The sequence below is a fragment of the Zalophus californianus genome, chromosome 1 (genome assembly GCF_009762305.2).
Source record: "Zalophus californianus isolate mZalCal1 chromosome 1, mZalCal1.pri.v2, whole genome shotgun sequence".
Lineage (NCBI taxonomy): Eukaryota > Metazoa > Chordata > Mammalia > Carnivora > Otariidae > Zalophus > Zalophus californianus.
Window position 1 is genome coordinate 103,748,136 of NC_045595.1, and position 17,857 is coordinate 103,765,992.

A 17,857-nucleotide genomic window follows, 5' to 3' on the forward strand; every position below is an offset into this window, starting at 1 on the left:
ACTGCAATAGATCCTTCACGAAAAAGGATTTACAAATGGTCAATAAATATCTGAAAAGATATTCAACATCATTATTATCAGGGAAATACAAATTAAAAGCACAAATACCACTGCATGCTCACTAGGATTGTCAAAATTAAAGACTAATAATACCAAAATGTTGGAGAAAATGGAGAGCTACTGGATACTGGTAGAAGCTTAAAATGGAACAACTACTGTGGGAAAATGTTTGGCAGAATCTTATAATGTGAAACCCTCACCTACATTAATATTTAACAATTCCACTCTTAGATATTTACCTCCCCCAAAGTGAAAACATATGTCAACAAAAATTCTGTACAAAAATGTTTACTGCAGTTTTATTCATAATAACACAAAATTGGAAACAACACAAATATCCATCAACAGGAAAATGGATAAACAAATTGTGGTATATTCATACAATGAAACATTACTTAATATTAGAGAACAAGCTAATAAGGCAAAAAAAAATACTAATATATCTCAAAAACATTATCTTGAATGAAAGAAGCCAGACACAAAGGAATATTTATGGTATGACTTTATTTACATGAAGTTTTGCCTGAAGTACAGGCAAAATTAGTATATGAAGCTAGAGATCCAAATAGTGATTGCCTGAGGGAAATACAGAAAGAGACTGGAAAGGTACTCAAAGAACTTCTTGGGGGGGGTGAAAATGTTCTATACCTTGACTGGGATCTTTGTTACATGACTGTGTGCATTTGTCAAAACTCATCAACTGTTACACTTAAACCTATATATAATTCATTGTATGTAATTCTCAATTCAAAATGAAAAAAAAAAATACTACCAAAAAAAGAATACAAAATGGATTTTATTTAAAACTCATTTAGCTCCAAACTATTCAAGGTCTCACATTCAAATTGAGATTATTTGCTCTGTATCCACAGGTGTTGAGAAAGATATCCTCTCGGACTTTACACAGCTACCAAGGCAACAACATTAGGAAAACCATTAATCAAAATTTGATAGTGCCTATCTGCAATCAGAAGAAAATAAAGAACACCTTGGACTATAAAAGCAGGTGAAACACACCCAAAGGACCTAGTCAGTCACAATGTTGGTGTTCTTGCTTCTTGTGACTTTGGCCCTAGCATCTGCTCACCATTCTGGTGAGCACTTTGAAGGGTAAGTAAGCAACTCCTTAAATGAGTAAGTCCTCTTGCTTGCTATCCCCAAAATTTGAATGCATTACCCAATTTTAAATTTTCTCTTCTTTTTCTATGTCACCATTCAGTGAGAAGGTGTTCCGTGTCAATGTTGAAGATGAAAATCACATCAACTTACTCCATAAGTTGGCCAGCACCACCCAGGTAAATAATGATCCAATAATATAGGTTTGCTTTACACTTACTTTAAAATCATAGAATGCACTGTGATTCCATCAAAGGAAGAATGACTAAAATCTTAACCATAGGAAGGAATAACTTGAAAAACATTTAATGCCACAATACTTTCTTTTTCTGCCTAAACTAGATTGCCATAGCCCTATAGTATTATAAATCCATGATAACTTCTTAAGGAGCTGACAGGACATGACAACTGGATGAGATGGAACTGTCACAAAGGTCGCAGAACATCTAATGTACAGTCACTTCCCTTCTAAGGCAAAAGTGAAGAATGATCAACTTGGATATTACTGAAAAACTGGGCTTCTGTCCAACTTGAAATTCATTTCCACATCCCATGTATCATCTGTTCCCTTTGATTTTCTTTCATTCCAAATCAAACAGCTTGAGTTTTCATGACCTTGATTCAGGACCTCTTAATGATATGACATGACATGAAGGGGTGGGGGGGAAAGGAGGTAAAAAGCCATGAATGATTTTTGTATTTTTTTACTTTCAAGAAACCAAAATCTCTATGCTACTTTAAAAAATCCACTGTATATGGGATGAGAACTGATCATTTTAATTATATATGTACATAGCAGGAAGCTATTGCTGACCACAAATCGTTCACTTGGGCCAAACCTGTTTCTTCATGAAATATAAACCAAAAACATAATTTTCTAGCCCCCAAATAGCCATCTGTCTATATCTATCTATCTATCTATCTATCTGCCTACCTATCTTTTTTTAGGTTTTTTTCTTTTAGCTTTTAAGGTATGGGGGGGAAGAAGATACAGTATCATAATCTGAAACAGATTCGAAAGTCTAGAATTGAAAGAAAATAAAAAGTCATTGATTCCAGCTTTCCACTCAAATCTGGAATTTCCTCCGTAGAAACACCATCCCTAGTTGCCAGCCCTAATAAAACCCGTTTGAGTACCTCCAGGGATGGCTGAAATACTGTTTTTCAGAGTAGTCCATTTGCCTTACAAGTCCATTCCAGGACTTTAAAAACTACTAAGTAGTAGCTAAAAGTACTAAGTTTAAAAGTAGTAGCTAAAAGTAGCTAAAAGCTACTTTCTCTAACTCTAGTCCACTGGACCTAGCTGAGCCAAATACTGTCTCACCTCTAAGATTTATTTCTTCCAGGCCTTCTATAATCTCTCTTAGCACAGGTTTATAGACACCTGATCATTCTGGTCACCTCTGGATATAGCTCAATTTTTCTGTCTATATTTCCTTTTTAAAATGTAGCTTTCTGAAATGACAATGGACCTCTAGGTTTGCTCTGATTAATACATACTACAGGACCATTGCCTGTCTTCATCTGTAAAGCAGACATTTATTAATGGGGCCTGAGATTCTTTTCAACATCTTGAACAGTTATAGAATAATCTTAGGTTATAACAAACATATTGGCCAATCGAAACCATTAGGTTATTATTTTTTCACATGAATCACCCTCAAACAAGGTATTATTTCTTCTTGCCTATTTATTTTTTAACCTAAATGCAGGATTTTAGATTAACCCTGTTAAAATGTATCTTTATAGCCTGTTTTCAGCATGTTGAGATCATTTTAAAAATGAATTCAGTCATCCAGGGAAATAATTCATCCCCCTAACTTTGTGTCACCAGCAAGTTTGACAAGCATGCTTTCCCAACTTTTATCTTTGTCACTGATAAAAATATTAAGTTAATCAGGGGTCACCACAGAATTAGAGGCCTCCCTCATAGTTCATTCATTCAATACACATTTATCATGAGTTTCCAGTGTGTTAAGTACTGAAAGTGATGCATTAACCAACTAACCTCAGATAAGTTTGTTCAAGTATCCACATTACTGTTAGCTGTAGCTAACACTGTGCTTTCCAGCTTATAAAGAAGAATACAAATGCAGAGACTTGGTCAAATATTTTGCTAGGATTCAGATTCAGCATTCTATCAGGCTAGTGGTCTCTTTCAATAATAGGATGAAGTTAATTAGGCCTGACTTACACTTGCTTTAAACCATGCTGGCTCCCAGGGATCACAGCTTCCTTTCCTGAGCATTCACAATCCATCTGCTTCCAGTTTACTCTGCAGCTTTGCCAGAATCCATGCCAAGCCCCAGGAGCTCCTGCTTCTGGAATTCACCTGTTTTCCTATTTATGAAATCCAAGGTTTACCCCTCCACTCCTTAGTGATTCCTTCAAGCTCTGATTCCTCCAAGAGTGCTGAGAAAGTTCTGCAATCACATGTGCAGTTATTTTTTTAGATACCTAAAATTCAGCATTTGACAATGGTCAAGAGCAGAGAATCTGGACTCAGACTCCTGGATTGAATTCCTGGCTCTACCACTTGATAGCTGGACCTTGGACACCTCTCTGGGTCTCAACTTTCTCATTTGTCCAATGAGAATAGTATTTACCTTATAGGATCGTTGTGAGATTTAAAAAACTTAATATAGGTAAATCACTTAGAAAGAACTTATGTAATGAGACCTATATAAATATTTGTTATTATTACCATCTTTAGAACTGGAATTTTGAATGCAATTTACATGGCCAGTATAATCCCTTCTCTCCTCTTCCATTTTAGGCCTCAATGTTCTCTTTCCAAAGAAGGTATTTCTGCTATAAATCCTAACATGTGAAAAATGTTTTACTTATGGTAATTTAACCTCTCAATAGAAGGAGAAGAAACAAGGGATAGTGTCCCGCCTCAAAAAGACAAAAGTCAAACGATAGTTAAATAGAGTAACTTTCTCTCTTCCAGCTGCAAACATCAGGCTTTAGCTCCAAGAAACGGGACTGCATGTTTCTTCTTTATTCATTTTATTTCCAACATGAATGAAAGGATTTTTATTCTCCTTAGCAATCTTGCAAGTGCTGCATATTCTGGACTGTAGCCTTCCTGATAAGATCATTACAAGGGCATCTAGTCTTTGTATTCATCCTTGGCCATATGTCCTTCCTCCCAGCTTTTGAACATATCCTTTTACAAGCTGAATGTACTGGAGAGCTGTGACCACATGGGACTCTGGCAGCCTCCCCTTTTCATCTGTAATTATATAGTAAGGGTTTTATTTCATCTTCTTGCAATCAGAGTTGCACTTGTTCCTTTATTGGAGACATTAACCATAAAACCTATTCTCTTTTCTCTGTACTTTCTTGAACTCTGTTTCTCTATGGTAAAGTGCATGTTCAGCTATGCCCAGAGTAATGTGGTTACAGTCTTCCAGTGTTCCCATCACCCCCACTATACTTTACTACAAGTTCCTCCCTGCTGTCTGGAACTAAGCCTCAATTAGAAGTCACTTCTTCTTCCAAGAGGAAAAGAAAATTCCATTAGATAAATGAAGAGTCTATCAGATGTTCAACTTATAGTCAAATGCAATGTGAAGAAACAAATTTGTGTAAATTTGTAAGGAGCCAAAGATCCCCAATACCAATATTTATTCTCTTATAAGCCCAAAAGAATGTATAGTGCATACACTATTTTATCTTGCTTTTGTGCTGGTTTCTTAATTTATTTTAAGAAAGACTCTTTAGTTTTTAGCCAGCTGGCTGATTAAGTTGACATTCCCACAGTGCTATTACATAAAGATATTCCTTTATCTTCCAACAAACATTCTTTATGATTTTTTGTAACTCAGCTTCCTGGAATTACAATTTTATAACCTCAGTTTTACAATTTATTAACATATAATTCAATTCCCCATATCTCATATCATGTTTTGCTCTATTTCCATATTTCAGATATAGATCTCATTCACAAGGTCTTGGTAATTACTGAAATGTATATTTATCTCCTTGTGATAATATTTTGAGTTTATTTGTATCCATACTTGATACACTGGTAAACATCTATGAGGCTATTGAGTTGCGCCTGATTTTTGGCTCCATTTCTCCTAAGAAGCACTGGGAACTAACTCCATAATATAGTAAGTCTGCATCACACTTGTAAAACTTCATACTGTTGGATGTTGGTATATTTACTGACCAATTTTCTCCATGTCAAACTGAAATCTTAAGGTACTTCAGGTTAGGTCTACAAGTTTTCTGTCAAACATTTTCATGAGGGCACCTGGGTGGCTCAGTTGGTTAAGCGACTGCCTCCGGCTCAGGTCATGATCCTGGAGTCCTGGGATCGAGTCCCACATCGGGCTTCTTGCTCAGCAGGGAGTCTGCTTCTCCCTCTGACCCTCTTCCCTCTCGTGCTCTCTATCTCTCATTCTCTCTCAAATATATAAATAAAATCTTAAAAAAAATTTTCATGAGATTTCTCTACCCCATTTCTTTTTTAACTAGGAACATTTTTTATTCACAGCTATGAGACTCTACCCCATTTTAAAGAATCCATCATTCTCACTGCAGAATCTTAAAAGTCTCTCTCTGTGTGTGTCCTTCTCTCTCAGTCTCTCTCTCTCTCAGTCTCTCCCTCTCCCTCTGTCTATATACATATACATATAGAGAGAGATGTATATGTAGATATGTATGTAGATATGCAGATAAATATAGAGAAAGAAAGAAATCGATCTCGCAATATTTAGGAGAGCCAAGACCAATAAGCAAGAAAGAGGTTAGGAATTGTGTAAAACTAATGAATCACAGACCTGTACCCCTGAAACAAATAATACATTTTATGTTAATTTAAAAAATTAAAAAAAACACTAATGATGTACTGTATGGTAACTAACATAAAACATAATTTAAAAAATAAATAAGAGGTTAGGAAAGGCAACTTTTAACTTAATATAGCAAAGAAAACCCATTCAGAAAGCAATTAGGCTATTCTGAAGTGGTACTAGATGGACCCAAGATTGTACTAGAACCATCACCAAGACATTAACAGGTATATGCTGCTCTAAGTGAAAAGCTAGCATCTTAATATAGATTCTTCAAAGCAAAATCTTAGACAAAGATTTGAGGGCAAAGATTTTGTGTGGGAAGTACAGGGAACACTGGCAGAGAAGTGAGGAGTGATGTAGAGAAGGGAAGGCAGCCAACAAAGGGGACACTATTAAGACAGCTACCACAGAGTATGACTAGAGCTTAATCCTACAGAGAACTCTAGGAAAGGGGCAAATCACACACCTTAGAATTATCCCACCTGAGAAATGAGGGAATTGGAATATTTAGATATCCATTTTCCAGGCTCACTGGTTGAGCATTTCTCTGGAAAGAGTTTTCTTTGCCACCTCCTGCCTGCTGCAAGCTGTTAGCTTGGCTTTTGCCAGCTAGGGGAAAGAGCTTTCAAACACAGAGATGCAGATCTTGGCAGTGGGGAGTCCCCTGAGTACAATGAAAGGTCCCAGCATTATGTATGGGTGGGTCATTGTCAAGTTGCCTACAGATGCTTGGAGGACTTTATGTGCTTTACCAACTCTAAACCTCTGTCTCTATAATAAAGATACACATCCCTGTCCCATCCCACCTTGGAATGATAAGTATTTATTAGATACACAAATTCAGAGTTAACTTTTAAAAATGTGCTTTCTCCCATAACATGCTTGTCTTCAGTGTCCTTCTATTTACAATGTTGGCTAACTAGAATTCATCACCAGCCCCTCACTTTCTCTGTTCTTATCATGGCATGTCTTTATATTTCCCCCACTAACTTTTAACCTTTCATCTTTATCCACTCATCTATGACTCACTAGATCACAATGTGTAGCTAATCCTTATTAAATCATCAATACTATCTCCTTTCAACACCTTAGCGACAACCAAGCTCACATTTTTTTTCTGGAATTCCTTCTGATATTGTCCCTATGTCCCTGCATCCTACTACCCTGACATTCCCTATGGTCCTGACTCATGACTCAGTACCCACTAGACATCTACAATGGTCTGAAGATTACCAGGACAAGATATAGGTTATTGGATTCTCCACAGGCAAGTGTGTCTGAAATTGAGTCATCTTAATATCTTACCTAACTAGTTTCTATTAAACGACCTCTAAATCTTGCCTAAACTCCCTTCTAAGTTTCCAAGCAATGGTCCTAAGTATTACCTGTCACACCTCCAGCCTGAGACTAGCTCATAAACACCTACACGGGGAATGGGTGAGACACAGGGGCAGAGAAAGACCCACTGTCAGGCTCACCTCAAGCTTGTAGGACTTTGCTCAAGGAAGAAACAAGAAATCAGAAACCTGAGAGAGGCAACACATCCTTGGTTAATGTTTTTCCATGGAAAAAGGAGATTTGAAATCACACATCCACAAAGAAAAACATTAGAATTATCAAATATGTTATTCTGTTATTTTTGTGCATAATTTTCTCCAAAATCTCCCCCGTAAGGACAGAAGCTGTGTTTGATTCACTCATTAGTGTATTCCTAGTCTCAGGTATAAAGCCTAGTACATAGTAGGTCCTTAATAACAGCTGATGAATAACTGAACAAGTGAAAATGTCTGGATCTTTGAGAGCATTTTGTTTTTGGCCATGATGCCAAGATGACCACTGGGGAAAGATGCATCTTCCTTTCCAATATATCTTCCACAGGTCAGAGATGTAGACCCTTGTTCTTCACATTACTGTGAGTGCTGAGTTCCAAGTACAAATTAATAAAATAAATCAATCAAAAAGTAAAAAGGAAAGCTCAATTTCTTTCTATTAAGCTCTGTGGCTCTAGTAATTCATCATCATTCATTCAGCACATTTATCCATTACCACAAACTCTGCTATCACAATAAGCAATTGCTCCAGAAAATCAATAAATAGAAAAAGAACCATTATAGAATACTGCAATTAACTAACATTATGGGAAATAATTATATGTTCTTCATGCTTGATGATAATCAATTAAGGCCATGTATGTATGTGTAAACACTTTTATTGACATCTAACTGCTTGGTCCCAACTCTTGTTCACTCAAAGGAGACATTTTTAAGAGATTTCATGGATAATTTGAGTTTGAAAATAACTCAATGGAGTAGAGTAATAGTGTGCTTGCTGATGATAATTTACCCATTGAATTATAGGTGTCAAATACAATATATCTTACTCCTTATTCAGATTGACTTCTGGAAACCAGATTCTGTCACACAAATCAAACCTCACAGTACAGTTGATTTTCGTGTAAAAGCAGAAGATATTTTCACTGTGGAGGATTTTTTGGAGCGGAATGAACTACAATATGAGTAAGTTTATGTTTTATAGCTATCAAATTCTTTCCTATATATGCTCTCATCTGAGCCTCTGAATAACCCTGGGAAAGTAAAAGTAAGACCAAAACCATGGCTTCCCTAAAGCCCCACAAATAGGTCATGGTGAAATTGGCCCTAGATTCCAAATCTTAAGACTTTAAGCCTGGTAGATATTTTGTTTAGTTCTTATTCCAATAAAAAATTGGTTTTGACTCTTGAACCCCAGTTTAGCAAGATATCTGACCTGCTACTGGTTTACAAATGATATATAGACTATAAGCCATTTGGTTTATACTCTGTTATCAGCTAGACATAGTTTTAGTCCCAAATAATATCAAGTCTTCTTTCCAAGTGAGCAGCCAGACCTATTATGAGCTATAAGGACTCTTCATGCTCCTAATTTTTTGTGTGTGCACACCAGACGCAATCAGTATTTATTTCAACTTAACCAATTATTCATATATTTTCTTATAATTTGATTTTTTTCATCATGATAAGTGCACTCTTTAATCTCCATCCTTTATTTCCTCCACTCCCCCACCTACCTTCCCTCTGGTAACCATCAGTTTGTTCTCTATAGTTAAGACTCTGTTTTTTGGGTTGTCTCTCTCTCTCTTTTTTCCTTTGTTTGTTTTGTTTCTTAAATTCCACATATGGTACTTGTCTTTCTCTGACTGACTTATTTTGCTTAGCATTATATTCTCATACTCTATCCATGTTGTTGCAAATGGCAAAATTTTATTCTTTTTTATGGCTGAGTAATATTCCATTGTATATATATACCACATCTTCTATATCCATTCATCTATGGATGGACACTTGGGCTGTTTCCATAATCTGGCTATTTTAAATAATGCTGAAATAAACGTAGAGGTATATGTATCCCTTTGAACTAGTGTTTTTGTATTTTGGGGGTAAATACCCAGTAGTGTAATTCCTGAATCATAGAATAGTTCTATTTTTAATTTTTTGAGGAACCCCCATACTGTTTTCCACAATGGCTGCACCAATTTGCATTCCCACCAACAGTGCAAGTGGGTTCCTTTTTCTCCACATCCTCGCCAATACTTATTGTTTCTTATGTTTTTGATTTTAGCCATTCTGATAGATGTTAGGTGATATCTCATTGTAGTTTTGATTGCATTTCCCTGATGATGAGAGATGTTGAGCATTTTTCATGCGTCTGTTGTCCATCTAGATATCTTCCTTGGAGAAATGTCTGTTCACGTCTTCTGCCCATCTTTTAATTGGATTATTTGCTTTTTCAGTATTCAGTTGTATCAGAATTCTTTATATACTTTGGATTCTAGCCCTTTATCAGATATGTCATTTGCAAATATCTTCTCCCATTCCATAGGCTGCCTTTTAGTTTTGTTGATTATTTCCTTCACTGTGCAGAAACTTTTGATTTTGATATAGTCCCAATAGTTCATTTTTGTTTTTATTTCCCTTGCCTCAGAAGACATAGCTAGAGAAATGTTGCTACAGCTGATGTGAGAGAGATTACTGCCTAAGCTCTCCTCCAGGATTTCTATGCTTTTGGGTCTCACACTAGATCTTTAATCCATTTTGAGTTTATTCTTGTGTATGGTGAAAGAAAGTGATCTAGTTTCATTCTTTTGCATTAGCTGTCCAGTTTTCCCAATACCATTTGTTGAAGAGACTGTTTTTTCCCATTGTATATCCATTCCTCTTTTGTCAAGGATTAATTGACCATATAATTGTGGGTTTATTTCTAGGTTTTCTGTTATAATCCATTGATCTATGTGTCTATTTTTATGCCAGTACCATACTGTTTTAATATAACTTGAAATCTGGAATTGTGATACTTCCAGTTTTGTTTTTCTTCCTCATACTCCTTTAGATTAAGGACAAGATTAGGGTCACACTGAATGGTTCTTCTGTCCTTTGACCCCCCACAGCCCCACCACTATTTCTAGTGATAGAAGTCATGGAGAGAAGGACTAAAAGAAAGGAAAGTGATTCCCCAAAGGCCTAGAACAGAATTGGCTAGGCTGATCACCCCATGTCTCCTCTCCCCAAATACCACACTGGTCCATGTAAGCCTTTCCAGATGAGAGTGTCTTCCTAAGTAGAAGCAGTTGTCCATTGTTGATCCAACAAACAGATAATAAGTGCCTACATATACCAGGCACCAAAAAGGATAGATATGGCCCCAATCTCTTCAGAGGAAAACAGACTTTAAACAAAGAATTGCAAAACTGTGTAACAGATGTCAAGAAGAGTAAAGAGCTAGAGATACAGGGGAACTGACCAGCTCTAGGCAATCAGGGAAGGCCACTAGAGGAAATGAGGCTTCAGCTGAGACAGTTAAACTTTAGCCGGTATTAGCCAAAGAAAAGGAAAAAATCATACTCTAGGCAGAGAACAGACTATATGGTAAGCTTAGAACTAGGAGAGACCATGCTAACCTGGAGGCATTTGCACTAGAGGTAAGAAAGAAATGAGGTTTTTCTTTCAAAATAAAGTTCTTCCTCCAGGGAGTGGATCAGTAAGAAGCAAAGAGGCAGTGTCAGGTTCCAGTCCTGAACATTCAAATGTTTATCCAACAACACCCCACCACAAGCTCAAGTCTTCATTATATTTTGAGTAAATGTAACTTAAAATTTTTTAACAGAAATTTTCTCTTGTTTTTCATATCTTAAAAATGATATTCTACTTAGAATAGATATCTTAGAAACGATATCTTCTAATGAAGATGTCAGAATTGTTACCTATAAAGTCTGTACCTCATCAGGAGAAGTGGTACAACATAACACAACAAGTAAATGCTCTGGGGAAAAAACAGGCCAGATTCAAATCCTGGCTCTGCAACTTCCTAAATGTGTGCCCTTAGATAATTTGCTTAATTTTTCTGACCCTCAGTCTCCTTATCCATAATATGAATATATAATGCCTCTCTCAAAAGACTGTGAAGATGAACCAAAACAATATGTAAATAAATTGCAACTGATATTACTATTTCTATGGTCTACTATTGTACAAAGAGGGAAATGATACATTTCTTAAAGGTCAATAGCAATTTTTTTAACCCCATTATCATGCTTCATATAGCTTAGCTATCTGCTTCTGCCTGAGGGAAGTGTCAAAATGTGACCTTAAGAATTGACTGTCTTTTTAAAGCAGATATAACAGTTAAGTTTCAAAATTTGATTAAGATTCATGTCTGTGACTTTTTGCTCTTCTTATTACACTAGCAAGTACTTCTAAAATCCTAGCCTTTAGGAGCCTTCAGTAATATTTTCTTAATGACAGTTCCTTTATAATTCTTTGAGAAAAACAAAAGGAAGATCAGAGACCATAAGCTAACCCGAGCTACTTAAATGATGTCCTAATTCTACCTATATCATAAGCAGTAAAATGGCTTCTAATCGCATATCAATCTCCCTTTATCAGGTGGAAAATTCACATCCTTTTTTAGTGGATAAACTTTTTGGTAATTGGGTATGAATGTTGTCTCATCTAGAACATAGGATATTCCCTGAGAGCTAAGCTCTTGTTAATTTTTGCTTCTCTGTTCACTGCTCAGCACACATGTAGCCTACAATTTTCTAAATATTAAATAATAATAAGTCCCTAGAAATCCTGGAGAAGCACACTAGCAATATCCTTGCTGGGGCTGTAAGCAGTCCCTATGCACCCCACTATTACCTCATATGGTAACTTGTATTTTATGCTTATGCTGCACCCTTAGATACAGAAAGACTAGGAACTGGATGGTGCAAATCTCCAACCTACTGTTCTGAAGCTGTTAACAGACCTTTTGGTAGACAGGCTTTCACAGAATACCTTCCTACAAATTGCAGGAAGGTTGTCTTTGCCCTATGCAATCCAGGGAGAGACGGATTGTTACTAATATAACTTCCTATAACATTATTCTTCTGTGTATTTCAGATTAAGACAGGAACGTGTCCTTGGATAGCAATGGGTACATAACAGTCTTCTTCACTAGCAATGGTCATGTAGTAGAGGAACTAACCAAATACTCCTTTTTCAAGAATCTATAAGGGGGGGAAAAAGTGAGTCATGCCTCTCCTTCTCAGACATTCTGTTCCTTGTTTTGTTGGGAGTCCCTGTTATCTAATTCGCCTGCATGTTTATTAAAAAGAAGTTGGGTAGCACTATAAAAGGAACATATAAAAGTATAAAATAGTGTACACGCTTCTGTATTTTGGAGCTGTAATGCAGTCCCTATTACATTAAGAGGCATTGTTTTAATCTCCTAGAATAGAAGCTCATTATTTAGTAATAATATTTGTAATATAGCTAAAGTAGTGCTTTGTCCTAAATCTAATAAAATCAAATAATCACAAGGCTAGAAAGGATCATTTGAGGTCAATCCCCCGCCTTCAGGCAAAAGTCAGCACCACATTTCAACCACATTCTTTTTTTTTAATTTTATTTTATTATGTTATGTTAATCACCATACATTACATCATTAGTTTTTTATTATGTTATGTTAATCACCATACATGACATCATTAGTTTTTGATGTAGTGTTCCATGATTCATTGTTTGCGTATAACACCCAGTGCTCCATTCAACCTCATTCTGATGCTCTTTTGCAACTTACTAGAGGGTACTTTTACTCCTGGGTGTCATCTTAAATTTAACAGGCTTTTTTTATGCTTCTTTGTCCTAATTATTGATGTAAAGGTTTAATAGCTAACATAGTAATAACTTTAGCAGAATGTCTCATCTACCAAACAAAACACTAATCCATATATAGTCACTTATTCTCCTAAATTATGTGAATTTGAGTATTAGGTGCAGAGAAAGGATAGCAATATTCTGTGGACAGTCTATTGCCCCCTCTACTCAGAGCCTGTTCCTGATAGATCAGAGCATCCCATGGTTATGGTCTTAGATCCAGTTGTCTTGAGGCTGTGGAATGCCTGGGAGCATTTAAGTGATGATTTCTTTTCTCTGGGGACCCACTAACAAGCCATGTGACCTAGGTGATATTGTACTAGTTCACTGACAATGAAAAATCTTATTAAAGAGAAAGTAGATGTCATTTACCATTTTCTCTTGGAGTTTTAGTTCAAGAAAAGTTCAGCCAGAAAAGTTCATCCTTGTTACACAGCATTTGTTGTTTCAAACTCATGATTTCGGAATAAGCTGTTTTCTTTAAGATTTTGTCGAATTAAGTTGAATTTGCAACGATGTGGATGGAACTGGAGGGTATTATGCTGAGCGAAATAAGTCAATCAGAGAAAGACATGTATCATATGACCTCACTGATATGAGGAATTCTTAATTTCAGGAAACAAATTGAAGGTTGCTGGAGTGGTGGGGGGGTGGGAGGGATGGAGTGGCTGGGTGATAGACATTGGGGAGGGTATGTGCTTTGGTGACCGCTGTGACTTGTGCAAGACTGTTGAATCACAAATCTGTACTTCTGAAACAAATAATGCAATATATGTTAAAAAAAGAAGATAGTAGGAAGGGTAAAATGAAGGGGGAGAAATCAGAGAGGGAGACGAACCATGAGAAACTATGGACTCTGAGAAACAAACTGAGGGTTCTAGAGGGGAGGGGGTAAGGGGATGGGTTAGCCTGGTGATGGGTATTAAAGAGGGCACGTATTGAATGGAGCACTGGGTGTTATGCACAAACAATGAATCATGGAACACTACATCAAAAACTAATGATGTAATGCATGGTGATTAACATAACATAATAAAATTAAAACAAAAAAAGATTTTGGCCAGTCGATTTTTTTTGTTTTTAGGTTTTTGTTTTGCTTATTTTGCTTTAGTTTTGTTTTTTTGTTTTTAGTTTTTATGAATGTTATATTTGAAAATCATTTTCCTAATCTATCTATTTTAGGTGTTTCCTGGAGTTTATGAAGTTTATGGTAACCAGTAATTTCAGTTTAAATTTTTTTCATAAACCTTAAAAGACAACTATGACCAAGGCCTACAGATTTGAGTCAAGTCACTGCATTTTATTACTGAAAAGGACATTTAATACCAGCTAATCAAATGCCCCATTCTAAAAACTATAAAAGTAAGGTCCAGAGATTAAATGATTTTTCTGAAGCCAATTTACAAGTGAGGCAAAACTATGACCCCTGACCTTTTGATTCCTAATTCTGGATTCCTTCTCCTTCTGTCCTATCCCCTAACAATCCAATTAGGGTGTTAAATATAATTATAACACTTACTATAATCATTGTTATAGTAACAATGCTAACTGAAGCAGGCAGAATGGTGGTCCTGCCCAAAATGTCTACATCCCAATCCCCAGAGTACCTGAATATGGCACGTTGCATGGCAAAGAGGAGTTAGGTTTGAAGATGGAATTAAGGTTGCTAAGCAGCTGAACTTAAACTATTTTAAGATTATCCTAGATTGTCCAGATAGGCGCAACATGATCACAGGGTCCTTACAAGTGGTAGAGGGAGGCAGAAGATGGGGTCAGAGTGATGTGACACACAAAGGACTTGAGCTGCTGTTGCCGGCTTCAAAGTTAAAAGAGATGGGCAAAGAGCCAAGGAATGTGGGCACCTCTAGGAGCAGGAAAGGGCAGGGAATCAGATTCTCCCCTAGAGTTTCTAGAAAGAAGCACATCCCTGTTGACACCCTGATTTTAGCCCACTGAGACCCATGTTGGACTTCTAACCTACAGAATTGTAAAATAATAAATTCATGTTGTTTTACACCACCACGTTTGTGGTAATTTACAGCAGCCATAGAAACTAATACACCAACAAAGTACTAATGGCTGCTCAAGGAGAAGCCTTGAGCATATGTTCACTGGGAAATACTCTTTCCACAAGCTAAATTTTTAAATCTGCTCCTTTTCCCTTTATTTTTAATACCACCTTAAGTCAGTTAAGACCTTAAGATAGTATTTGCCTCTTGCTAGGAAGAAAATATCATTTAGTATTAATTTATTGCATTTTCCATAAACAGACACAAGTTCATTCCCCAGTTAACCAAATGAAGGAGAGACCAGGAGGGAGGTTCAGAGGATGTCCCTGACATACTTCATCAGAATGCCCTTGGGGCAGCCACAGGAGAAGTAGACTTTTTGATGTGTGGCTGCAATTCTCTGTGTGCAGATAAAAACATTTCAAGGTTTGACTGTGGATAATAGAAGTTTCTGAAAACTAGCTTCTGTCCATAATATTCACAATGCTGTGATCAAGGACATTAATGTTCATAAAATTTCATCCTTTCAGAACATACTTTCCACTCAACAGTAGCAAAGACAAATGAAGTCACACATGTCCACATCTTCCGGCCTGCCTTTTATAATAGAAACTTTCACCTGAACAATCATTTATAGAAATAAGCAGGCCTCAAAGGTCTGTCACCAATTTTCATAATACCCTGCTTCAGAACCGTTCTTTGGTTACTTTAAACCAGCCAAAAGACAAGCAAGCAGAAACTAGTTCTTTAAACCCAGCATTTTTTGCCTAATAAATGTTTAGTTTATTAATATTTCTGAATTTCCACCTTTCAAGATATTTTTCTCAAAACCTAGATAAAGGCCCTCAAGTGACCAACTGTCCCAGTTTACCTGGGACTGACTGGTTCCTGGGACATGAGACATGTCATGGGACATTTAGTGCTAAAACCAGGAAAGTCCTGCGGAAGAAAGTCCACAGATAGGGCTCAAGTGCATACTTTTATGTGGCAGCCCAAGGCCCAAGGCCCTGTTCCAGAATGCCCCAGGTACCAGAGGAAACCATTTTCTGAATTTAGGGTCCAAGGACACTTAAATATGTCTAGTTTAGGCTGAAAAAGGGCCTGCCATGCTTGCACTCTCCAGTGATATATTCACTCTTTGTGATGAGCAGCTCAGGTTGAAGGGCATCAGGAACACTCAGAGGACACATGTGACTCCATGGAGAATGTATTGCAGGATTTCCTAAAGCAGTGACTCTGGTTTTTTGCATATGTTCACTGGGAAATACTCTTTTGTTCACAGGAGCACTTCCTTTGGTTTATTACAGGGTATTGATAAGCAACCTGAGATCTGTGCTGGAAGGTCAGTTTGACAGCCAGGTCCGTGCAACTGGACACAGTTATAAGAAGTACAACAATTGGGAAACGGTATGATATGCACATGATTTAGACAGACATTGCCGTGGGAACTGAACTAAGAATGGCACATTAATCCACAAATGGTTGCATTGGTAGATAGAGGCTTGGACTCAACAAGTCACCAGTGAGAATCCGGGCCTCATCTCTCGCAGTGCCATTGGAACCACATTTGAAGGACGCACTATGTACCTCCTCAAGGTAATCATTTTTACCCATGACCTTGCCATGTCTGAGGGCTTTAAATCAATGAATTCTAACACTTTAACAACTGTTTCACAGACATGCTCATCCCAAACATTGTTATAACTCTTTCCCTGCCTACATGCCCCAGGGAATCAAACAGATTCCCCAGCTTCTTTTATCGTAGGTGGATTTTTAAATCATTATTTTGATTTATTCAAAAGAAAATGCAATAAAATAAGAGAAGTCCTATAAATTTAACCACATTCCTGTAAGCAATGTAAATGATCACCTATCTTGATGAAATTCTTCTCTCCCAGATGTTGTTTGCAAATCCATTTCCTAAAGATGTTCATAAACCTCACATCTATCAGACAACATTACAGAGCGTATCAACGATTTGTTTCTGTCATCCTCTAATGCCATTTTTGTCATGTAATTCTAATAAAGAAAGTAAAAAGACAAGGAGTAAGTGGGAGAGAAGGAAAAATTCTTACAAGATTAGCAACAATCATGATTACTTCTAATTACTCATCCAGTTGTCTTGGTCATGTCACCTAATAATAGCAGCTGAAAATAACCTCCACGTGAGTACAATTAAGCAGGGCAATCAGCATCTTCTGAAAATATGAGCTTGTCAAGCTTAATAAAAATAATAAACAGCCATGTAAGCTTTCATCTCAAACATTGTGTCTAGAGGCAAGAACATACTGTGCTAGTATTATGTTTTAATTTAATCATGGGATATATCTCTTGCTGCTGTCAAGTTTCACCTGTTGAATCCAAAGCCCAGACGGGTAGTGAATGTTAACCCCTGACTGTGATGAATCACAATTTCCCTTTTCCTTTTGTTTGCAATAGGTCGGCAAAGCTGGACCAAATAAGCCTGCCATTTTCATGGATTGTGGTTTCCATGCCAGAGAATGGATTTCCCCTGCATTTTGCCAATGGTTTGTGAGAGAGGTCAGTATGTAGAATCATTTTTGGCTGAGGGAAGTAGAAAGTATTTTATTTAAATCAATTTCTTATAATCTAGCTATAATAAAAGAGAGTAACAACACAGAAAAACCTCATAATTCCACACTACATCAAA

The 17,857-nt window shown here is 36.8% G+C and overlaps 1 protein-coding gene across 2 annotated transcripts in view; it reads left to right on the forward strand.

Moving 5' to 3' along the window:
- The window catches only part of CPB1 (carboxypeptidase B1), a 61,483-nt gene that overhangs the window by 27,355 nt on the left and 16,271 nt on the right, over nt 1–17,857 (forward strand). The window contains exons 1-6 of one of the 2 annotated variants that reach the window (XM_027584265.1): nt 1,045–1,170; nt 1,280–1,355; nt 8,376–8,500; nt 16,494–16,593; nt 16,681–16,782; nt 17,626–17,727. In XM_027584265.1, the coding sequence (XP_027440066.1) occupies nt 1,100–1,170; nt 1,280–1,355; nt 8,376–8,500; nt 16,494–16,593; nt 16,681–16,782; nt 17,626–17,727 (576 nt within the window). In that variant the 5' untranslated portion in view covers nt 1,045–1,099. Of the gene's footprint in view, nt 1–1,044; nt 1,171–1,279; nt 1,356–8,375; nt 8,501–16,493; nt 16,594–16,680; nt 16,783–17,625; nt 17,728–17,857 lie in introns of those variants that run through there. The other variant, XM_027584266.1, reaches the window with a different exon arrangement.